Here is a 24587-nt window from a genome sequence, read left to right on the forward strand (position 1 = left end):
ACTGAGGAGACATTTCTGCTCAGAAAGTGGTCAGGTGTTGGAAGGGGTTGCCCAGGGAGGTGGTGGCATCACCGTCCCTGGGGGTGTTCAAGGAAAAGTTGGACGTGGTGCTCAGGGACATGGTTACTGGGTGACAGTGGTGGTAGGGGGCCGGCTGGACCAAGTGATCTTGGAAGTCTCTCCCAACCACCACGACACCTCACCTCCCAGAAAACGAGATACCGCCCCACTGCCTCCTCAGACTCTCCCCGGAAGGGGCGGAGCGCCCGCGGGCTCAGCCCCTCCCCCCAGCCCCTGAGCCCGCCCCCTCGCGCAAACCCCGCCCCACACGCACCTCCCGCGCCCCCCGCGCACTGACCCCGCCCCCCGCGCACCACCCCCGCTCCTGCCGGCCGGGCCGGGCCTGCGGTGCTGGGTACCTGCGGCCGGGTCCCTGCGCGGGGCCGGAGCGAGGCGGGCGGGGTAGGAGCAGCAAAGCGCCGGGGGCCGGGGGGACAGCGCGCGGCGGCCGTTGGTGCCAACGGCAACGGCTGGGCGGGGGGGGAAGGGGGAGGAGGAGGAAGATGGAGGAGAAGGAGAAGGAGAAGGTGGTGGTGGTGGTGCAGTAGCAGCAGCAGCAGCAGGGCGGGGTTTTCTTCGTTTATTATATATGTATATTTATATTTCCACTTTTTTTGTTTTTCTTCCCCTTCCCGAGGGCCGGGAGGGGCTAAGAGAGGTAACAGGGCGTTGTGGTACCCGTGTGTGCCCCCTGCCTTCCGCGCCGTGGTGTGGGACTGTGAGGGGCGCTAATCGCAGATCTCTTCTGGAAGCCCCACGGCGTTGTCAGCCCTGCGCTGCCAGGGGTCTCGTTTCTAGCTACGGTTCGGTAGGGTTGGGAGTGTTTTAGCAGGTTTGTCATCGGCTTTGCAGTTTTAAGTAGGCCAGATGCAGCGTGACTTCTCTTTTTTGGTCACCTGTTACTTTTTTAGGTAAGGGTTCATCGGCAGACACCTTGGATAAAACCAGTGGCCTGTCTTAAGAATCTCTATAATAACTCACATATATTTCTGTCCATCTGTTTGTTTATTTCAGGGTGGATGTTCTGTATAGACTTGGTGTTTGGAGAAAGAAATATTCGACCTTTTTAATGATACTGAGATTTGTGGCTTGCTTAACTCTTAGATGAATTAGGCTTTCTTTCTGGTGCATTTAGACAAGAATGCGTTCTAATTTTCTTGAATTTTCAAAGAATTGTTTAGCCACAACCATTTCAAAACTAACTCTGCAGTTATTTTAGGCTTTGATATGCTTGAAAGAATGTATTTAGTTTTTACCATTTGAAACCTCATTGGGTCATCATAGTTAAATGTATGTTTTAATAGCGTCGTTTACTGAAATATTTTATAGGCCCAAATATTTATTGAAATATTTTGTAGGCCCTCTTGAGGCAGGCTCCCCAGATTTCTCATAAGCAAGATTAATGGATTTCATCCAAAAATCAAGTCAACAAGCGAAATGTTATTAGTGCTTTTGCAGAAGAGTCTGGTGAAGTAATGATAAATCACACTTGTGGCAGTAGCAGACTGTGATTTCAAATGGTTAGCCAGCACCATCCAACAGCTTAATGCTTAAAGGATTACAGGTGTGTTGCTTGTCAAATATTCTGATTTTACTATCAGATAAAAATATGTTTTTAATTTGAAATTCTTAGTGATCACGTTAAAAGACAACTTTTTAGTCCTACCTCTCAGCCTCACTGGGTTAAATTCAGTTAGGTATGAGATTAGAAATAAAGGTTGGAAAAAAAGATCTTAGTAAATAACCAAGTGAGTGTCTTATAATGACATTGGGCTTCACATATTAAGATTAGCTATTCAGTCATCAACCAAAGTTCTGAAACCATGTCACCTCAGATATCAGGAGTTAATTTCTGTCTAACACTGAGAGAAAAACTAGACAAATTATGCAGAAGTTTGCTGGGAGAAATAGTCTATGCTGAAGGCCCAAGTGTAGATCTCTGCTAGAGTTTGCTGCAGCTTGGACTAGGTAATATTTTCTTCCAGTGTCATTTAAGCATTTTAAGGAGAAAAATTGAGGTAACATAAAATGTGATGCTTCCTTTTGCTTTGAAGTGTGTTCATGAGCTATAAAATCAGAGTTAAAACTGAAAAATCTTACAAAAAGTTTTGTATTTTAACAGGGTTATTAGGTTCTTAAAATACTGTGTTTCTTAAGAGTTCTGAGGAATTTCCAGGAATCAAATTCGCATGGAGAAAACTTTCACACCATTTTGTTGAATAGCTCTTGAGAGGGTGAAGGAATCCTGGTGGTTTCTCATTAGTATATAAAATGCCTGAGCTTTTCTTGTTCCAGTAGTACCTGGATTGCAGCCCTGGGGCATATGTTTGTTGTTCAGTTAGGATACTTATTAATATGTGCTTGTTTTCTCTATGTAATAAACCAGTATTGTGTTTGATATTCCAGTAAACCTCAGTAAGATGTTTGGCCTCTCTAAAGATTTGTTTTATATTTATAGAGAAATGCTGACAAGATAAATTATATCTGGTATTGATACTCAGAAGTGGGTTTATTCGGCCTACAGTTGTTATAAGACTGGTAAACTGAACATATTATAAACTTGTTGCTTATTATTTAATGCTTAATGTGGTAAAGTGTGCAGTGAAATCTTTATTTTTGAGAGCTGATGTTGGGTGGGCTACAATGTCAGCTTCAGAGAGCAGGCGAATGTGGAGAAGAAGAGTTAAGATGTGGTGGAGGTTAATTGTCTTTGCTCTATCCTTGTACTACTTTCCTTTTAGGTCGATTTCCCCCCCTTCCTCCCTCTCTCCTTTTCCAGGAGATCAGATGCTTTTTTTTTTTTTTTTTGAGTTTTCTGTTGCCAACAGCTATTGTATGTTATTGGCATATGGTATGTATATAGTACCTTTGTGTGTTTTATATATATGTAATTAATATAACTGTGAGGTGTTTGCATTTAACATACAGTTACATAGTTTCATGTCTTTGGTAAAACTAGTCCAAAACATCTAAACCAAAAAAGAGGTGATTTTTTTTTTCTTTAAAGGAAAGCAACAACTTAGCTTTGCTAATTAGTTAATTAAATAAGTGAATACTATAAACCGAAATGTATTGGTTTCAAGTAGAATACGTCATCAATTCTATAACTAAAGTGCTTTTTCGTTGTGTGTTCTGAGGACTTAACTCTAACAGGGATAAAATGCATGCAGGTCAGGTCTGTAGTTCGAAGTGGTTAAATGTCCCGAGTGAAGATGAGATCTGAGCCACAACTTCAGCATATGTTACAGTGCATCTTCCCTACATGTCAGATTTTTCTGTTTTTCTTAAAATAGAATAGAGTTGTCAATTTAAGGACACTCATAATTAAACAAAAGCTGAACTCCAGACATTTCAACTTCTGGCAAGTATGTTTCAAGTTTTTCATGAATTCAGCATGGAGTATATTTTCAGATTTGCTTTGGTTTAACTCTGAGGAACTGTTCCTTCATGTGACATTTCCCATGTCTTGTTTGAGCATGCTCATATAGAGGCACAAAGTTGTTCTTGGTCATTTTGGAAGTAAAATGCTTGGGATATACTGTTAGGAAGGAACCTGGAGGTAAAAGTGGCAATGGGGATAAAAGCAAGGCATCACCAATACCAAATTTAAAGGCTGTTCGCAATTTTTTCAGCTCTTGTAGAGCAACAATTGAAGTGGTAGTGCAGGACAGTGCTTACTAGCAGGGCTTCGTAAGCTGCATGGGAAAAATTAGTCCATGGTTGGAGCACTTTGATTTGACTTTCTGTATCAGTTAGACTTGCTCCTGGGACAGGGTCAGATGACTTTGCTGTTCCCTCAGATGTCCTCGTGACCCCATATTTTGACTTACTTTTTTTGTCCCCATTTCTCCTTTTAGCTTGTAAACTGTCCTGCACTCTTCCGCACTTTTGTCCAATGTTCTGAGAAAAGTACTGCTCAGTACAACTGTGGGATGTGTGTGGCTGCACTGTTAGTTTCCTTAGGTCGCCATTAGAGCATAAGAAATTGGGAAGCATTTTTTAACCAAAACAACGAGTGTTTTTTGTTGTTTTCAAACAGAAGTTATCTCAATATTTTTCAAGTACAGTTCTTACTTGAGTAAATAGCATGACTTTAGAATTAAGCTGTGTAGTCATACACAAAAAATAACATTAACAGAAAATAACTTAAAACCCATGTGAAAGAAAATATGAAGTTGGCAAAAGAAAATAATATGCATCTGCTAGCTAAAGGACGCATTTGTATTTCCATTCATTTTCTAAACAAGACGTGCTTAATTGCTCTTCTTACTTTGCCTTTTTTCTGACATCTAATTATCTGCTTGGTAACGTATCTTTCCAAATCTTGGCAATAAGTTATTTCAAGGTTCATCAGTATGAAACCAGATTGGCATTATAAGTACAAGAATAATTTGTATGCTGTACAGGCTGCACTCAGATTATGCTTTTTCATTTTGTACTTTGAATGAGAAACTTCCTTATGACTTGGGTAGGTAAGAGCTTCTACCTCAGGGTCACGCAGAGCCACTCTAGTTCTTAATGCTCAGACACAGCCAAGCCCTTCTTAAGGGGTTTTCCTGTATGCTGAAAAGTTCTGTCCTGCCCCTCCAACTGGAAGACGTCCCAGTTTCTAAATGTATCGTGTATTTGCAACTTGTGATTCCTGCTGTGTTGCTTCATTGGGCATCCAGGGTAATGCCAAAAAGTTATATGCAGTATCTTGTACTTATATTTGGGAATTTTGTGAGCATGCAGCATTTGGAATTTTTCAGTCTTATGTTAGTTAAAGTGTTTAGCCTAGGTAGAATAGGTAGAATGCAACAGTATCTAAAAGCTTTTTTTTTTTTTTTTCCTTCACTAAGGAACTGGATAGGATAGAGGATAGATTACAACATAAAGTATATCCGTAAGTGTAAGTACACAAAATCTCTGTTGGAGTAGGAGAACATTGCAGTAGTTGTTGTGGAGCTGATTTAGCCTATCCTACAGAGAAGGGAGGTGTGTATTCCTGGTCTATAGATAGAATACTGTCCTTGGACTGAACAGTTCCTAGAATTGGCATCTATGATCCTATTTTTTTAGCATTAGACTTCAGGTAGTTTTTGGTACGTTTATGTTGGTCCGTACTGATCATTTTCACTTTTTAGAGTCTGGGTTTCTTGGTGCACTGTGCAGCAATGCATTTTAAGTCTTGCTTCACCTTCAACACAACCCACATAATATCGATTTGAAGCAATTGCTTTTAATTCCATAAATGATGGTTATGCCTTTGGACCTTTCGATGGTATCACGTGACCTGAATGTTAACTAGAATGTCACATGTCAATGAAAACAGCATGTGTTTTTTATTTCAGTCTCCTTTCTGAATGTTAACCACTGTTTTTTTAGCTTATATTTGGTCATTTTGTAGTTCTCTATTACTAAGTGGATTTTAGTTTTGAATAGACATGTCCAGTATTATGGTGTACCCACTTACATAGCTTAACAATTTCTGCCTTCCTCCCTATTTTAAAACCAGAGCTTGTAAAAACAAGTGTGTATTTCTGTGAACTTTATTCTTTAAATGGAATAAGAAATCTGTGGAGAAAGGAAGAAAAATAGTCTTAATTCTCAAATGTGCTGTGAAGTAATTAACAGCAAAACAGATGATGCTGTGATTTTTCACACTGACCCAGATGAAGTATTTTTTTTCATCTGTCTCACAGTTCAGATGCTGTGTCTTGGATCTATCATGTCAAGGATTAAGCAGTCTTATAAACTACATGATAAATCACTTGGGCAACTTCTCATCACCCTAAAGGCTACTACTGTATCAAGGGCAGATGTCTTCAGGTTGTCACTTAAACCCTTTGGAAATAAGTATCTTTGGAAGTCAGAGTTATGCCAGTATGATCACCCAACAAGTGTTAGCTAATTTTCTGAAACTGAAAGTCCAGGAAAGGCTGGAATCACCATAAAATAGCTGCAATTTAATTTTTGCTGTGTTAAATCTATGTTTTCTCTTTTTATGGCTTCCTTTTATGCTTGGATTTTGTCTAACTAATACATGCAGCTACACATGAGGCTTAAAGCAGTGGCTGATGGAGCCAAACTCGTCTCAGGAGCCATTACAAGGGGCAACACCAACAAACTGTGTCTCAGGAGGCTTGGGATGAACCACAGAAAAACTTTTGGAAAATGGAAATATCTCCTGATGCAGTTCCATCTTGCAAATTTGGGGTTTAGCTAAATGAGAACAGATATCATAAAGCCCTGGAATTTCAATTCCACAAGACTTCTCTAGAGAGTTGGTGTGGTACTGGCAAATGTTACCCAGAAAAACATAAAAGTTTTCAAGTCTCAGTTAAACAGAGCCTCAACTGACCAAGTGTTGATGGTAGTCCAACACTAGTCCTGCTAGAGGTCCCTTGCAACCAGCATTTCTGTGATTCTGTGGCTACACAAGTGTTGTTTTTTTTTCCATTCTCTCCATTTTCTGTAGCTATGCGTCTGCTTCATGTCAGCCAGGCTTTATACAAGTTTGTCTTTTTATTCTGCTTATGTTATTCAAGTCAACGTGAAGGAGGCAATATACTGCTGTTGACCAGTCTCTAGAGAAGTCTTGTGGTATTGAAATACTATCTGTTCTTGTTTAGCTAAACCTCAGATTTCCTGGAGGGAACTGCATCTGGAGATATTTCCTTTTTCCAAATTTTGTGCTTCAAAGATCAGGATGTAATATCTATTAACTGAATCAATTTTAAAATTAAGTTGGTGTTTTTCACTAAAGGTGTATGCTATTTATTTTTTAAATATTTTTTCATGCATAGGAAGGAATACGTACCAGGGACTTTACTTCAGACTGAGACATATTTTCAAAGATACTGAAACCTTAAAATGCTTCTAGGGCAGTGATGTGTTACAGATAAAGACAGAATGAGTGCAGCTTGAAAAGGTTCCAAGTGCTCATTCAGAAAAGGGGAAATGGCTACCAGGAGGTCCCTAGTAATATGTCTGCTACAAGCCCACTTCACAAAAATGAGTTCTTTCACTTTAATACAAAGTAGAGGGAGAGCCTGTCAGCAGGATGGGTTTGGTTTGTTTCTAGCAGAGAATGGTGTAAAGAAGTGTCCAGGTAAGCTTTGGAAGCACTCTCTGTCTCTTTGGGATTTTATTTTATTTTTGAATTTTTTAGTTGTCATTACCTGTTCTTCAGAGCGGTTACTTTTATCTGGGGTGGCTCTTAACTGGGTTGATGTTGGAGCTGTCAGAAGACAGCTTCAGAGATTTCTGCTGATACTCCTAGAGGATAAAACAGGTTTATCCATATATTCTTCGTTTATTAGCCTTTGTATATTGCATTATGGGAATGCATTCTTTATAATTAATTGCTTATTCTGTCTGAGGTGTTGGCTAAAGTAACATTTCTCCACGCACAGAAAAAGAATAATGTTGGAGATGTTTGTGATGGTAGGAGAGCAAATGGGGATGACAATTAAGTCTCAGGCCCTGAGGTCCCTTATTCCTTCTGGAGTATGTATTTAGAGAACTCAAGCCTGGCATAGTTTGCTGTGCCAAATCATTGAATCCTGGAGTGCCCCAGTGGGGCCGTTCATTGCCTATGGTGGATGCTGCCTGCATGGGGCCTGGGGTTGGACCTTTGGAAAGATCCCCAGGGTCTGGTTCCTTTGGAAAGCTGCTGACTCGGGACTTGCTGGCTTCAAGACCATTTACTGCAGGTAACAGGTTGGCTGTTTGCTGATACTTCATCATTGTTTGAGGTTACACAAATGTGTGTTACAATTCCCCAAGATTGTCTTGAGGTGTCACTTAAAGATAAATGCTTTAGTGTTACGATTATAATGCTGGTTACTGTATTAAGCTCTGGTCTTGTAAGGAATTTTGTTTTTAGTATGTTACATATTGTGTTCCTAGAGACAAACAGGGAGTGTAAGTAGTAACATGAGGTTTGATAAGGAGTTGGAGAGGTAAAGAACTAGTATGTTATTTTTATTGGTATATAAGAAAACTTGTTGGCAAAGAAGTACTTTTTTGTTTGTTTATGAATGAATATTACTACTGTTGCAGTCTCAGCTTTTTCATCAAGAAAGGGAAAAACTTTAATTTACTAATGAAAACCATGTAGTTTTTGTGCTACTTTGGCATCCTGACCATTGTGTTGGCCATGTCATCCTGTTTTACTCATTGAAAAGAAATAATTATTTTCAGTTTTTTTAACCTTCACAGAAAAGCTATTAATGATGGGAATTCTTGGGAGTATTCAGTGTTGTCAGAGACATAGATAGAAAATACTATAGTTTTTTATAGGTTTCAACAGCAGTCATAACACAATATTACTTGATGTGCGTAGTTACTTTTATGCTAACGTAGTTTTTCCTATAGTTTCTCTGATATTTTTAGCTAGTATTTGTTTTCCTAAAATCACTTACACATGATACTTTCAGTTCTGATGAGCTGCTAATAGCCCTTTGAGTAAGCTATTTTCTAATTTTTTCACTTTCAATTCTGGTATCTCAGTTAAGTTCTGCTATGTGGTTTTTTACTTGTAAAGAAAAAAGGTAACAAATTATGTTGTTGCTTATGCATAATAAATTAGTATAGTAAGCATAAAAATAAATTAAAACAAAGATGGTAGAATGGAAGAGTAAGGATAGTATAGCAGTAAAAAAAAGAGAAGTGCCATCCTGATCTTGCATCTCTAAGATGCATGCAAAACTAACAGATGTATAACATGTGCCATCTGCTTATGTTAAAGGGAAAATAATGGTATTAATTGTAAATGTAGCCTTAAAATTAAGGGGTAGTTCTCATCATGCATTATGAAAATGTTCATTAGACTTGAGGGCAGTGAAGGAGTGCAGTTCTTAGCAGTTAACCTGGCTTATTTTAACAAAAACCTTTACTTTTCACTCATACTAGTTAATACTATTAATCAAGTAAAATCCTCAGTTCTCCAGGATAAATTTGGATATTCAGTTATCTATTTGGAAGCTTGAGTTACTGCCATAACTGTGAAGTGTTTAAAAAAAAAACTATTTTAAATCTTGGCTACTTTTCAGGGGAAAAAAAAATCTTGTTTGTAACTTTTTTATGGGTCTGTATAAAAAATTGACTTAGCTAAATTTTTTACTTTAGCAGTAGGAGTTGAGTGAAAGTGAATGTATGTGGTTAAGAAGCCAAAAACAAACAAAAAACCCTTTTCCTTCACACACAGTCAGAAGGCATGAGGAGAAAGTATATCACAAATTTACTAATGTGGATTCTTATCTCAGGAAAAAAATATTTCCCTATGAAAAGTTTCGACCTTTCAGTAAGCTTACAATAAGAGGATTGTGAGTCTGGTGTCACAGGAAATTCGTGGCAATGAGTATTGTTTCTGTTCAGGGGGAGAGAGGACAGAACAGATGGCAGAGCTTTCTGCAGAGTTTTTACTTGGTTTCAAAATCTTGTTCCTTTATGTGAAGGAGCAACACAAGTCCTTGGGTACAGAGCACGGGTTTTACTGGAGGCTGGTATGAGAGAACCTGGTTTCCTCTCGCCTTTGCTGTGTTCCTATACTGAAATGTTCCTTGTGTAGAGTGGCTAAATGAAATGTTTTGTTTTAGTAGGCAGATGTTTTAGAAAATATGTGGCTATTATCAAGCTAACTGATATATGTGACTTGTAGAAGAAGGTTTAGTGGCTGGTATTTGAAACACAGGTATAGAAGTAGTTGCAAAGCATTTTCTGGCTGAAAATGTTCAGCAGTACGGTATAGCTGGGGAGAAGCAGGTTCATGCATGATTCTTACTGTGAAAGAATTCCACGTTTGTGTTCTTAACATAAAGCTTCCTAGTGCTTTCAGTACTTCATCGTAAAAGTGTTTTGCACAGAAATGTGTTGCAAGTTTGTCTAACTTCCAAGTTTGTTCACTTGTCTGTGTTTATAATTTCTAATTTTGGGGTGACTCGGAGGGGAGGGAGCTGTGTTCCAGAGCTGAGGCTGGTACTGACTGGGGAGAGTCATTGCAGTAACTTTCACACAAAAAGCTGGGCAAACAGGAGAGGGAGGACAGTGAAGATGCTCTGTGCTAAATCTGCTTGGAACCATCCCTTCAGCCATCCCTCTCGTGTCTGCCTTTTCCTCAGCAGTGATGTGTTTGCACTGGAGATTCCCTTCCCCACCTTTTCTTTTCCCACATCTCCGTGTATCCTTGGGTTTGTCTAGTGCTGTGTTACAAATCACGTCTGCTTTTCTTGTGCCATGCCTGTTTTCTTGCCTAGTGGAGTTGAAACGCTGTTTTTACTTGGGATGGAAGGGTGGGAAGCGTTTCTGTTTCTATTTTGTGGTTTACTGAAAGACAGCCCACACAGGAGGAGACAAAGTTCTGTTCTTGAATTTCAAGAAGTTACTACCCCAGAGTTACAGAAGCTTGGCTGATGTGATTTGTATTGCGGGATATATAGCTTAATCTTCTGAGTGTTTTGCATAAAATTAACATTTCTGTGCATTTCCTTGAAACTTGAGACCTTCATCAGCTCCTTCTAGGAGCTTCATTTTGGGAAGAAAAAAAAAAAAAGAAATGTTCTAATTGAGTATATCAGTATATTCCAGTTTTATAAGAAATTGAACCTGAGAATCTTTTTAAAACGCCTTATAGACAGTAGAGACACAGCAGCTGAATTCATCTGTAGAACAGCTGTATACTTGCTTTACAGAATATTTACTACAGTATTCAGGGTTTTTAATGGACTTTTAACCTTTTGGTAATGCCAGTTTGGGATGTGCTGAGAGCACGTCCTGTGAGGATTCCTCCCTCTCCTGTGCGGAAAGGCTGAGGACACTTAGTTGTCTAGCCAGGAGAAGAGGAGGCCAGGAGGCAACCTCCTTGCTCTTTTCCCATTGCTTCCCAAGGAAGGGAAGTGCAGAGGGAAGTGCCAGTCTCTTGACCTTGTCACCAATGCCAGGACATGTGGGAACGGCACAAAGCTGTGTAGAACTTCCTTTAAGTTGGGTTACTTTTGAGTGTTTAAATCAGAAACCTTAAAGATGTACATCATGCTTTCTATTTATGCCTGTTTGATACAGCAACATAGAGAATGGAGTCTTCTACATCTAGACAGTGCTCTCTTATTCCCACCTGTCTATATGAAAACTTATTTCCCTTGTTTCATAAACCTTAGCGAATGAAGAGGGCATAGGTGTATCTTTTTTTTTGAAACATTTTTTAGAATCTACGTACCAAATGCTCCTAGTTGTCAGTTTATGGCGAAACAAAAAACTGACTTGGTAAGCAGAAATTGCATAGTGGATTTTTGGTGCTTTGGTGACTAATATAGATACCTTTGTTTACTTAGAAATTCTTCCTATATGGATCATCCTTCAAGTGATGGTGAGCCTGGAAGAAGACTACTCTAAGCAAACCCAGGATGAATAGGGTGCCAAATGATGCAGAAAATGCTCATAGTAGCAGTGTGGAATCCTGTCCATCCTTGCGAGATGTCCACTCTATCAACCCAGCACAGCTGATGGCAAGGATTGAGTCCTACGATGGAAGAGAGAAGAAAGGCATATCAGATGTCAGAAGGACTTTCTGTTTGTTTGTTACATTTGATCTCTTATTCATAACCTTGCTGTGGATAATAGAATTAAATGTGAGTTGTCTTTTCAGTACCCCTAGACTTTATTTGCTTCAGGAGTGGTTAACAAGCTTTCTATCCCAACTGTCATTGAAACTAAGGCAGTTTCTCATTTTTAATGTTTTGTGAACTTGATATCTACTTTTATCATTAGAATACATAGTTTTTATTCATATAATTAAACCTTTTGATGTTCCTCTAGTCTATGAACAATGCTGAGGAAACCATTGGAAGTCCAGTGAACTTCTCAGGCAGCAAGTAAACAGAAGTATTACTATAGTTGTTTGAATTTGGCAAGTAGGGTGAATTTTATCAGTATTAAGAGTTTTCATTCTCCTGAGTAGCTCAGTGACTGAAGTGTTAAACAGACTTAAATGGCAAAAACCTTTCTTTTGTAGTGCTATATTTTCTGAGAAACTTAGTATAACGTATGTTGTTTGTGGTAGGGTATATTGAAACAACATAAACTCCCACAGTTGCTACCTTTTAACTGCAGCATTTGTAATTTGGAAGACAAGGTAGTTCTTAGGAAATTTCCGGAAAGAAGTGGGGCAGAAGGTTTGTTACTGTTTGATCACTAGCATTCTAGTTTTGGAGCTGAGTTTTAAGCTGTAACCTAAAAATTAATTTATGAAAGGGCACAAATGAAAAAATGGGAGGAATCCCTTTTCTAGATAATAAAGTTCTTGGGTTAACATTTTTTTTTGTCATCATTCTGTTACAAGATAAATAACCTTGGTTATTGATCTGACATTATGAAGTTTTAGGAATCATCTGTCCTAATAGTTTGATATACTGAAAAATCTATTTCCTGATTTAATTTGAGAAAGCAAACTTTGCCTGCTTGAATGCTGTAATTTTGTGACTTTGACTTCTGTTATCTCCTTAGGTGGAAAGACTGTTGTATCTGGTGCATTATGTCAGCTGGCTCAAAAGAAAACATAGAATTCTGATACTTCATTTTGGCTAGTTTTAGTATCTGGTTTTGTAATTCTTGTTGGGGATTCGGAATACAGATTTTCATATTATTGCTCTCAGTATGTTTAAGACTATAGAAAATGCTATAAACTCCTGGTGTTTTATTTTGAATGCTGCAGCATTAAGGATCTCAAGATCCCAGCAGTTAGCAGTTTTCTTTGTGAAAAGCCTTTCTTTAGGGGGAACTTATGAACCCTAAGCCTTGTAGTGTCAGATGTCAGCAAGAATGATGTATTGCGTTCATAAATCATAATATTCAGAGCTATCTGGGATCTTGACACACAGTTTTTTTGTGCTGTTTTTTTAAACTGAGTTTTGTTTGTTGGGAAGCTAAATAGCATTGTGTTAGGATTGTCCTCCACAGGTATGTAACTAATAGGACTTCAGAATTGCTGCCAGAGTTCCTGTATTTATGGTTTTCCTATTGTCCCTGTTATCCAATGTGCTTAAGCAAAACCTTTTTTTTTTTTTAAGCACTTCAGGGAGTAGCTTCCTTGGTAGTTTGAGCAAACCCTGTATCAAGGCTGTCATGGTTCTCTGTTCATCCTTGTGTTAATGTGGTGCTCATGCAACCATATGTTGAACAGTTTGCTGAATTGTCTCAGAACTCAGTCATCAGCCAGTGCTGATGTCTTGTGTTCTTTTATTCTGTGGTGTGTTTTATTTTATTCTATGGGAGAGGGCTGAGACAGCATGTCTGCAACTGGAGAGAAAGAAAAGACTAGGCAGTCCCTATTTAAATTGACCTCAAGTGCCATGCAACAGCATTCTGTGTGTTACTTTGCATGTATCTTCCCTTCTATTTCCTCCTAAGTGCTTTCCAAAGGCTTATGAGTCTACATACAGTTTCCATCACTCTAGAATCTTCCTTCTTTATGGTGGAAATAAATGACCATACCTGGTGCAGTTGAGTAAACAATGGGAAGCTATATTTAAAAAGCTGTCTGCTAGTTATAGAGGGGAGGGGGATAAGAAAAAAAAAAACAACACAGAATAAATTTGGAGTTGGCTTGTATAGTCACAGGAAAAAAAAATCTAAAATATCCGGCAATGTAGTTGGGAAAAGAATGTGAAAGTATCTACACTGTACTGCTTTGAGATGGTGAGCATATATTGGGATGCTTTAGTGTACCTCCTTTCTTTGAAAGAATAACAGAAATCAAACTTAAGATTAAAGCTTTTTGTTGCCTTTCCACTGCTCTTTATGTAACTATTTCATGCAGTCCTTAATTATCTGATTTAATGTTAAAATCAAACAGCCTTTGGAATAAGATATGAACATTAAGGTTCTTCGCTCCCAACTAAGACACTCTTGTTTTCTGACCCAATGCATCCTAAATTATTCTCTTAGTAACCCATTTTGGACAGGAAAGTGATGAGTGCTTCTCTAGAATGTGACTAATGAGCTAATTTCTGGGTGCCTTCCTGATCAGCTGTTTAGATTCTTCTGAGACATAAAATTCTTAGTAAATTTTTGTAAGAGGAGTTGTATTTAATTTCTCTTTCCCTCAGCAACTCGTTTGCTTTTATTACAGGATAGTCTGAAATGTAGCTTGCGTAGGTCAGGTTATTAACAGTGATAATCCTAAATGTTTTGATTTTGTAAAGCATTCTCATTGTTTTTTTGTTATTATAATCTTGAAAATTATATTCTTAGCATAGATCTCCTCTGTTTAGTTTCATGATTGTTTGTGCATCCATCAGAAACTATTAATTTACACTTCACATTTGTGTGTTTTCTGGCTTCAGTATCTTCTGTTCTAAAGCTATGTGTGGTGTTGTTCCCTTGTAGGTGAAGGGAGGTATTGAAACTACATTAGAGAAAGAAGTTCTACAATATGACTACTCTTCTTCATATTTTGATATATTTGTAAGTATCCTTAAAAAAAAGGGGGGGGGGGGGGGAGAGGGTGAGAAAAGCAAATTAGAGTTTTCCCAATTTCTTCCTTCCCCAGTTGTTCCCTAGTTTGAGTCCTGTGAAAGGGTTGATCTCTTCTTGATAATTAAAACCAGAAGGGCTTGTGCCAAATTTCACCTGTGTTGGGGTTGCTTGGTCCTTCTTTGGCAGCAAGTTTTCATGGAGCCTGTTGATAAAGATGCTTTGGCATGCTTCTGCTTTGGGGAGGAGGGGGAAGTGAAAAATTCCGTCATGTGAGACTAATCTAACATAAAAATAATTCATTAAGAGGTGAAGACCAGTAGTCCTTCAGCTGTAAAATCATTTTGTTTAAACTGACATTTTTGTCTTTTCACATAAATAAGTTCGAAGTGAGGAGAGAGACTTGTTACCAGGTTGGCCTGTATAGGTCAGGTTTCTTTCAGACTTCTCTGTTTTAACATTGTACTAAAAACAGGTGACATGAAGTATGGTGTTCTCCTTTCCTATGTATAAGTTTTTTAGGTGCATGGAAGGAGCTCTTCTGCCTCAGTAAGTTTTTCTCTCTTTCAGCAAGGTTGTAGCTCTGTAGTTGCAAAGTGTTTTGCACTGCATAGACAAAGTTACTGATCTCCAATGAAAGTTATCTCTTTATGGTTCTTGTAAAGGGCCCCATTCCTTTTGTGTGATTGTTAACTCTACCAGATCTTGTTTGCCTGGTAGAGATAATTGTTTTAGTTACTTAATACTGATTACTATATCTAGAATATCTCTTTGAAACTGTTTTCTGATGCAGAAGCAAGTTTTTTACTGTTCGCCATGTCAAATGGAATGAGATACTGGATACAAAAATGTCATAAGCTAGCAAACTATACTGCTTCTCTTTTTCTCTCATCATTATTTTGCTGGCTGCTTTCCATGATGTTTACTGTAGAAATGAAAAAAAAAATGTTATCTGTAAATCTCGATTCTCCAAAGATTATTTTGCCCTGTAGTTGAACCAAGGGTTAAAAACTTCTAATGAGAAATAATAGATTTCTATTCCCCAGGAAAGGACTGGGTCATTGAATTCTGCAAAATAAGTTGTGGATTTATACAGGATTTCTTCTGTTTCTGCTACAAATGTCTGAAACATATTTGCATAGTATTAAATGGATTCATTGTAACTCTGGCAATATCTGTCCCTGACCTCTCTTCATTTTTTAGTGTTTGTTTTCACATTTTTAAAATTGGATGCAATCTAATATTAAAGAATAAACAGGGAAACTGAAGGTTACGGTCAGTAATCTCATCTGTCTGCTATTGATTTCATTTTTTCTGGCTGAGAAATTGCATAATTTATCTTCACCTTAAAAATATTTGTAACTGCTTGCTTCTGCAGGCATCTCCATAAAGAATAATTAATCATTGCAAAATTGATATTTCAGTAAATATCTAAACAATAAGTAAGTAGAAAATTGTTTTTAAAAAATTCTCATCTTCCCATTGCATTTTTTAAATCTTTACAGTTCTTAATGATATTATTGGCACAGTAGTGCACTGGTAAGATTAGTGAGATGCACAGTGACGTTCAAGGTATTTGCTGGATTAACTGCATCCAGATTTAACTGCTTAGATTCCAGTCAGGTAAAATGATCATAAACATGTTTTGTGTAGCTTTCTTATGTTTCCAACTTATATTTGTGGAATTGCACATGCTTTTATATTTGAATCTATGTAGGCATGTGGGTAGCATCAGCTGTGTGCTTTAAAAATGGGAAATGATATTCTTTTTCTGTTTTAATAAGCAAATCCATCTTCAAATTTGTTTCTCAATAGCAGAACTTGGATTGCCCTGTTATAATTTATTTTGTGAGCAGTTGTGTTTTCAGTCAGCTGAGAATCTTGTGGTTCTTCTGTGTTCCTGAATTAACCAACAAATATTTTTTTCCTTTCTCTATAGCTACTGGCAGTCTTTCGATTTAAGGTGTTAATACTTGCATATGCAATGTGCAGACTGCGCCATTGGTGGGCAATAGCTGTGAGTAGTAGCCAAGCGTAATGGAGTTTTAACTAAAATGGATCAAACGCATTTTTAGATGCCTCTTAACGTTTGTATGTTAAGAAATATCTTGATTCTGTATATAAAAATTCATTTTACAGTAACAGACTAAACACGTCTGGAAGATTTTAAGCCTAAAGACAAGAATTTAATAGTATAGTGAGAGTGTTCCTTGTTAGATATCATGTTAACACAAATTGAAAACTAACTGAATCCAGCATGAATGGCTGGTCATAACCATTTTGATATGTCTGACGTACTGCTTGAAATATATTTGAACCGGAAGTATTGAACTGTATTTCAAAAAGAACTGACATTTATTGTACCAGAAATCCATCAGTCTTAGACTTTTTTCCCTTACACTGTAGTAGGTCCATGTGGAATGTATTCATGTATAACCTTCTTCAAGTGAGTAGCATGCAGTTTCTTTAGTAATCTGAGATTGTCATGATACTTTTGAAATTGTGGTATTAGCATGATACAAATAACAGTTACTGGTGCTCTGATTTTGATTTTTTTTTAATTAAGTGCACATATCTAAAAATCCTTTGCCCTTAGTTGTGTAGCTTTAGAGTATTTTTTCCAATGACATCCTCCAACTTGATACGGTTGGTTGTGAGGTGATGATGGCAAAACTGTCATGGTGGTAAGCAATGGATATAGCAATAGCTTCAGTGAAGGTTTTGAAGAAGCTGGTAGTCTTTAAAATCCTGCTCGTGCTTACCAGAATCTGGTTAGGTTCTGCTATTATTTAAAGAATTGCTGCGCCCAAACACATTAATAGAGTTTGAAGGCTTGCCTAAATGAATAATACTTGTCTACTGTTGTTTTTTTTTCTTTTTTTGCAGGTACATGTTTGTCACCTGCTATTTTTCAGTCATGTCAGGGAACATCATGTCTTCAAAGTGATTTCATTTTTTCATAATATCAGAATGTGAATTAAAATATTAGTTCAAGTTCCCTCATGCAAATATATATTTGAAATGGATCTTTTGATTTGGATGGTAGTGAAAAAAGCATTTGGAGAGATTGCTGTTCACTTTTTCCCAAATAGTTGGATTTACTGTTCTTTTTTTTTTTAAGGGAGTTGATGAATAAAATACTGCATTTTCATTATAGAGTAAGGTCACAATTTATGCAATGCATCATCTGTGTAGCATCTAAACTGCCTGTCTGTTATATAGAAGTCAGATATATATTTGGAGTCATCTGTATTAAAAAGACTATCCATATTAATGAGGCTATTTTAATAACACTTTGTTAATTATATTATACTTGATAAGTTTTTTTGATTTATAATCTTGCTGTTAGTAAATTATTTAAAGCTGCAACTGATATAATGGCAGAAATGAGAAGTAAATCCAGTTACTAGTCTTAACTTTTCTTACCCTGTCTCTTTCAGTTTACAACAGCAGTGACCAGTGCCTTTTTATTAGCAAAAGTAATTATTTCACAGGTATATATTCTAATCAAATGTTTGCTTTACTTTGCTGGTCTTTGAAAGCAAATTTCTTCAGGTAAATTTCTATAATGTTGCTTGGTTTTGTTTCCTTCAAGCTGTTCTCACAGGGTGCTTTTGGCTATGTGCTGCCCATAATATCCTTCATACTTGCCTGGATTGAAACCTGGTTCTTGGATTTTAAAGTGTTACCACAAGAAGCTGAAGAAGAAAACAGTAAGCTTTTGTTGTTTCTCCATAAGTTACTGAAGTTGGCAACATTTAGTTCCATATTGTCTGGCAGAAGAATGCTTCTTTCTGTTTCTCAAAAAATTTGAAGAGCTGTGGAAAAATTAAATCATATGGCATATTTTTTTCCTTTTCTGTAAAGGAAAATGTCTTCAAAGAAGTAGAGGTTTTATTAACTTAGCGAGGCAAAGTTACAAGGGACAGACCAGTAATTTGACAAATACTTTAAGAGCATATCTAATTCTGTATGTTTAAGACATGAAAATTTAACTGGCTTGGGCTTGTAAAATTTTGTTTTCTGGGTAATGCATAGAATAGTTGTTGGCCCCTCTTCTATGGAGGGTAGGCACAATAATTAACTCTGTGTCACTGACTCTTCCTTTGAGATGGAAAAGGGAAAGCAAAGAAGTATTGTGGAGAGTCTGCTTCATGCACAGAATGAGACCAGAGCAAGTATGAATTCAAGATGAGGCAGCAGGTCATCTGACACTGAATGTATTCAACTAAATGGAGGAAACCCACTGGTTTAGTTGAAAGAGAACATTTCTTGGTTGGTGAGGAAAAGAAAGCATAGATTTTTGCCTCAAATGCTTTGTTAGTTTCAACAGTAGGCAAGTAATTGTATAGCAAACCTCTTCCTTGTACATCACTATCCAAAATACAGTCTGAAATGCCACTGGAAGGATGTTTGCCTGTTAGGTAAAACCAAAAACTTTACACAGGCGTGGATGCTGTCATTCCTTAGTTCACTGAAATGCAGTCTTGCTACTTCAGTCCCTTTCCTCCTCTTTTCTACCACTCCAAGGTAGAAATCGGTTGAATGAGTACATTCAGTTTTGCCTAGAGAAAGGGAAACTTAGGATATTGTTTATTTGTGTTTTTTAATTTTTTTTGAGGGGGTGAGGAAATACAGCTACATTACACTTAAATAAGAAATCTAACCACCTCAGAGACTTTTGCATGTTTTATACTAAATATTCATAGACAAAGAAAATATGACACATGTAAATACTTGATGATATTCATAATCCTGTGGGAAATCAGTGATATTTTCTTTCTTCATTGTTACTAAGCTTCAAATAGATGGTATTTACTTAGACATGTGTTGTATTTGAACTCTGTTTTTTAAAAGACAGGGTTTCACTGGAAAATTCAGGTTTAGGAAATTAAGTCAGACGTGATAGGCAGCATAGGCAGATTGTGGTGGGTGGTGGTATTTATATAGGGCCTTATTTGCTATTAAGTTAGTCTGAGGCAGGTAAGGAAGAAAGATTTTAATAGTTTTTGCTTTTTAACCAGGTACTTTTCTCAGCTGTCTTCTCTGGGGATGGAAATTGAAATTTTGCCATCTTACTTTCATGTTTTTTTTTAAAAAAAAAAAAAAAAAAAGAAAACAGCAAACCTAATGCAACAGTGTTCACAATTCGGAGATATTATGTCTGTGCCTTTAAAGGAAAAAAAAAAACGGTCTTTCCATTGATAAAGATTTCCAGTTCTAAAAATTACCTTCTGTGAGCAGGGTTTAAAGCTAAAATCCTCCCAGAATGTCTTCCATTGTCTTGTGACTTGTTGTTAAGTATGGAGACTGTTCTCCCTCTTTTGGACAGAATGGAAATATAAGTAAAAGAAGTATCTCCTTTGGAGACTTCCAACTGGTTAGTAAGATAAATTGATATGTAAAAATAGTTGCTTGATTTTAAAAATAAATGTCTTTCCAACAGAATTGCTTGCTACCTCAGATAACTCTCCTGATTCAGTTAAACATCGAACTTTTTTTTCCAATCAATCTTTACATGACTGAGAGTAAACAATAGAAGTTCAACAGCTTTATGTTGGTCTAAAATGCTATCTTTGCCCTGTTACTTATCAGAAGACCTGTTGTTGGAAGTAAGGATGAGAGGAATTCCATTCTTTCCCAATCCCTTTTTTGTCCTGTATTATACACACCAGAATAGCCCCAGGATCTATTGTATTTTCCTGATTTGGGGTGAAATTGAGCCAAAGGAGTTGGAGTTACTAGGTGCATTGAGACAAATAAGTGGAACCAAGCTGTAAATTAGGAACTTTATTGGTTATGCATAGCAGCTCACTGAGCATTAAAAAAATATATTTCAGAATTTTACTTAGCCAGTGAATATTGATGAATTTACATAATGCATCCTAATCATGCAATTGCACACAGTGGAAAGAAGGATTCCTTAACTTGTGTACAGTACCCATGTTTTCCTGTAGTGTATTTATAGAAGTAACTTACTAGGAATGGTAATAGAATACATCAGTCTTTAAGGTGCTTGATCTTGATCAAGTCTTGATCGTTAAGATGCTGTCTAATAACATTTGGACTTTTTTCTTCCTTTTAGGGTTTTTGATAGCGCAGGATGCCTCTGAACGAGCAGCTCTTCTTCACCCAGGAGTCCTCTCTGATGGGCAGTTCTATTCTCCTCCTGAATCTGTAGCAGGTAGTTATGTCTGTATAATGAATGGTTGTTCTTATTGGCATTAAACTTCTGCATATTCCCTCCTCCCCCCACCCATCTTTTGGAGTGTAAGGGGGTGGAGGATGAAGGGGGAAATTATTTTCCTTTTTAAATGGAAAGTGTACTTTACAATCCTAAAATAAAGCTTCTTAGTAAATGAGTTTAGTAATGACCTATCAGGTGAATTACAATATAGGTAGTTGGTGGGTCTTCTGACGTGCCCCAAAGTCGTTACAAAAAAGATAGTCTGAAATCAAATGGCACAGCAACTGAATGGAGGTGATTATCGTTTATTTCTGATAGCAGTTCTGTTTATTCAGCAATGCATTATTTAATCCAGCCTAAACTTCGAGTTTTACAATATCGTAGGGCAGACAATGAACCTTAAACTGCTCCAAAGCCAACTGAAACTTCAATTGGAGGCTCTTTTCCTTTTTTAAAACAAAAAGCCCCCTCTGCTTAAAAAAGCTAGCCATGGGTGTATTAAACTGAGGGCAAGCATTAATAATATCCTGTGTGTGTGTATAGTGCATGCTGTTCCAGCTGAGGTATGAGTTGAGTAAGCCAAAAAATAAATTGAAATACTTCAAGATTTAAGAATGTGTTTGCAGGCATTTCAAGGAAATGAGTAATTCCTTTGAATTAAGTGGACCCAGTGTGAACCCCAGGATTCCATGTCAGTCTTCTTACCCTAAAATGTAAATTTTTTTTGGTAAAGCTCTGCTGTACTATGCAATATATTTAAAATACAAATATCCACTAATAGCTACAGAGACTTCTGCCAGTCTTGCATGATAGAGATACAAATGTTGGCGATACCTCTCAGTTTAGTGGCAGCCTCCATAGTTGCTGAATGTCTTGGCATTGTAAAGGACTTAGAGCTCCATCTAGGGATGAGAAAGCATTAAGACAACATTGAATATAACGCTGTGCTGTACCAGCATACTATATAAATCAAGAACCATTTCAGTGATTCCATATAAACTTCAATCTTTTCTGCACGGAAATTGTTAAATCCTTATTAGTAGCATGATCACAGGGAGTAACGTGGCTTGAAAATAATAACTAATGAATCAAACGTGAAATGTATTTTAGTTAAAGCTGTGAGTATATCCTGAGGATTATTGGTGGAAGCATTATACTAGCTCAGCCTGAGAGCTTTTTGACAATACAACATACAGTGTGAGAGGAAGTAAAAGTGGAGTTAACATATTTTCCTTGGCAGTTTGGCTGGGTCAGTGTTGCATGTGCAACCAGCTATTACGCATCAGACTGCATGTGGTGACTACAGGCATAGGACTATGCCTTTGCTTTCAGCTTATCTAATGCCCACTTGGTCACTTGGGTTTCAGTAACAGCTCATGTGCCTTCTCTTGGGCTGCCTTAACTGCCAAGTGAAATTGTGTTGGTTTAAATACCCTTTATGGGTACAAGAAGCAAAGGAAATAGTCAAATGAATACATTTGAACTAAAACACAGATTTTGGTAGTCAGAAAGATAGAGATGCACAGTAAAAATAAATCAAAAGTATTTTCTTCAAAATTCTGTGTTTTTTTTATATAAGACAAACTTTTGATTGTTTAGGAAAAATTTTTAGACAATTTAGTCTATGTATTGATTGGAAAAGTATTTAGAGGTAAACTATTCCTCATGATCATGCAGGCTAAATAAACCCTTCTACTTGCACGGTGATACATCTAAAAACAGATCTTTGCTGTCAAGAGGTGATGTTTACAACAGGCTCTGTAAGAGTTTGCAGTGTATGTTTCCGCTTGGTTGTATGGGTTGACCCTTCATCTTCACCATAACACTTCGTTGCCAAGTAATCATTCCAGATGTAGCATGTGGAAAGTCAGCCTGAAAACAGCTACTCCTTTGAACTGCCCGAGACATGCATGTTCAATGCACAGAGTGAGAATTTCCTCTATCGTCCCAGAAGGGGCTGACTGCCACCTTAGGTGTGGACAGAGACATCTGCAGTCTGGACTGTAGCTCGAACTGCAGGTCAGCGCTGCTCACTGCACTTGCTTAGTACCTTCTTGCTCTCCCTGAAATGATTGATCTGTCAAATCACTCTCCAGCAAAGCCCTGCCATCTGCAGGGGCCATCTTTGTGCATGTGGTCCTGTGGTCAGCTAAATTTTCTTTTTGGGGCCCTCTAGCACTGTCACAGCAAAAAGCTGGGATCATGAAGGGAAGAGAAGACAACCGGTAAAGGAGGGAGCTTAGAGTGAGACATTCTCTTGCAAGAACACTAGTTACAGAAATTATTAATTTTGTAAAGCAGAGTTTTTTTGGTGTTTCAAACATGTCTTCCAGAGCTGTCTTTTGAAGGGCAGGAAACACCAAGTGAGAAAAATCTGCTTCCCAGTGAGCTCCTATTTAGGAGTTGATTGTCCTGATTGTGTTGTAGAGAAAACTTGAAGCACATGCTAACCGAATCCCTTGACAAGGATAGGTATTTCAGGAATGATCCCACTGCTGGTTTTGGGGTTCAGTAACTGGAGGGGAGGAAGCCTTCAAGGTGAAACATCTGAAAACAAGATAAGCAATCTAAAATTAAATATTTTTGAGAAATAGTTACTTTGAATTACCTTTTGATGAGCCATTACTAGTAGTTCTCTCAACTGAATTAATAATGTTCCTTTCTTCCTGTTCAGGATCTGATGAAGACTCTGAAGAAAAACAAGACAGTGAAAAACCAGTTGTATAGCAATTATGGAAAAGCAGGTAAGTTCCTCTGCATAGAAACAGAATAATCTTGAAGATATTTATTTCTTCTTAGCTCCTTCCCAAATAATTTGAACGGTGAGCTAATTCTTAGGAGTTCATCTTTGAGGCTCTTCTGCCTTTGACTTCTGAGTTAACGCCCAGTCCCAGGGGGCCAAGGTACCTGTTCCAACATACAGTGAAAAAGGGATGAAAGGTTTTTTGGAATGAAACTCCTCCAACATTTCTTCTCTTGCTTCCTGGAAGGAAAGTGATGGACTGGAAGTGTAAAAGGCCCTTGTTTGGAAGGGAGGAGAGAAATTTCTCTGGAGATGAGAATGCGGGAGGTGTTGGAAGTGTTTAGGTCTAGGACAAATACATGAATGTGGAAGATTGCATGGACAGAACGACTTCTGATATTTCCCTTCCACAGTCTGTTTAAAAATACAAGTGGGTTGCATAATACCAGCCGTGTCTTAAGATTTGTGTAGTGCACTTTGGCTAAATGAGAGATGATTTCTCTATTTTGGAAATTAATTTTCTTTCAGAATTATTTTGACGTATGCTTTCATTTTGCCACAAATGGCAATGCTCAAGCTAGAGAAGATATTAAATATTCTTGAGCAGCTGAAGCTTCTGATTTGAAATTGTCTAGTGCCCATTTGGAGTAGCGGGCAGCTTCTTCTTTTGAGCCTCCCTGTCTTCAGTAACTGTTGTCTTGACTGATCTTAATCTTGATTTGTGTCATCTGTTACAGAAAGAAAATCCCTGAAAAAAGTTGATGGGATTTGGAAGCTGTGGCAGCGGAGTCTGTAGTTGATTTGCTGGTGGAGCTGCTGAAGAATTTATTCCTTAGAAAGCAAAGGGAATGGTTCCTATGTACTGTAATACCTCACAAAGATGTACCTTGTGACATATGTATATTAGATTACCTCCCGGGTGGTATGAAAATATTTGTCCATGATGTATTATTCAGTGATTCCTGAAGTTGATCTTCTAATGACTAGGTAATTACTGGAAAGTGTTGTCTTTGTGTACCTAATCAAGAGACTGGTAATATAATGAAGTAAAACTTCTCTATGGTGGAAGTATATTTAACAATTGGGACTCACTAGGTAAAATTATTTTATGTTTTTGAGAATTTGTCATTAGTCTTATGTTTA

The 24587-nt window shown here is 37.6% G+C and overlaps 1 protein-coding gene across 3 annotated transcripts; it reads left to right on the forward strand.

Moving 5' to 3' along the window:
- The first annotated feature begins 344 nt into the window (after positions 1 to 344).
- STARD3NL (STARD3 N-terminal like) lies at positions 345 to 23445 on the forward strand. Of its 3 annotated transcripts, XM_035552445.2 has the most exons (8): positions 345 to 462; positions 11376 to 11672; positions 14428 to 14505; positions 16454 to 16531; positions 17955 to 18008; positions 18110 to 18227; positions 20600 to 20698; positions 23376 to 23445. In XM_035552445.2, the coding sequence occupies exons 2-8, from the start codon at positions 11448 to 11450 to the stop codon at positions 23426 to 23428; spliced, it is 705 nt and encodes a 234-aa protein (XP_035408338.1). In that variant the 5' UTR covers positions 345 to 462; positions 11376 to 11447; the 3' UTR covers positions 23429 to 23445. The 3 variants fall into 3 exon arrangements, with proteins under 3 accessions (XP_035408338.1, XP_035408339.1, XP_035408340.1); XM_035552446.2 differs by lacking the exon at positions 17955 to 18008; XM_035552447.2 differs by lacking the exons at positions 16454 to 16531; positions 17955 to 18008.
- Positions 23446 to 24587: the final 1142 nt, after the last annotated feature.

Source organism: Cygnus atratus, chromosome 2 (genome assembly GCF_013377495.2).
Source record: "Cygnus atratus isolate AKBS03 ecotype Queensland, Australia chromosome 2, CAtr_DNAZoo_HiC_assembly, whole genome shotgun sequence".
In the NCBI taxonomy this organism is placed as follows: Eukaryota; Metazoa; Chordata; class Aves; order Anseriformes; family Anatidae; genus Cygnus; species Cygnus atratus.

What these genes read in the sequence shown, in the direction of transcription:
- STARD3NL (XM_035552445.2), top strand. Translation starts at nt 11,448, where the DNA reads ATGAATAGGGTGCCAAATGATGCAGAAAATGCTCATAGTAGCAGTGTG. An exon ending in AGAAGCTGAAGAAGAAAACA is followed by an intron (nt 18,228 to 20,599) that starts GTAAGCTTTTGT and finishes TCTTCCTTTTAG; the next exon opens with GGTTTTTGATAGCGCAGGAT. An exon ending in TCCTCCTGAATCTGTAGCAG is followed by an intron (nt 20,699 to 23,375) that starts GTAGTTATGTCT and finishes CTTCCTGTTCAG; the next exon opens with GATCTGATGAAGACTCTGAA.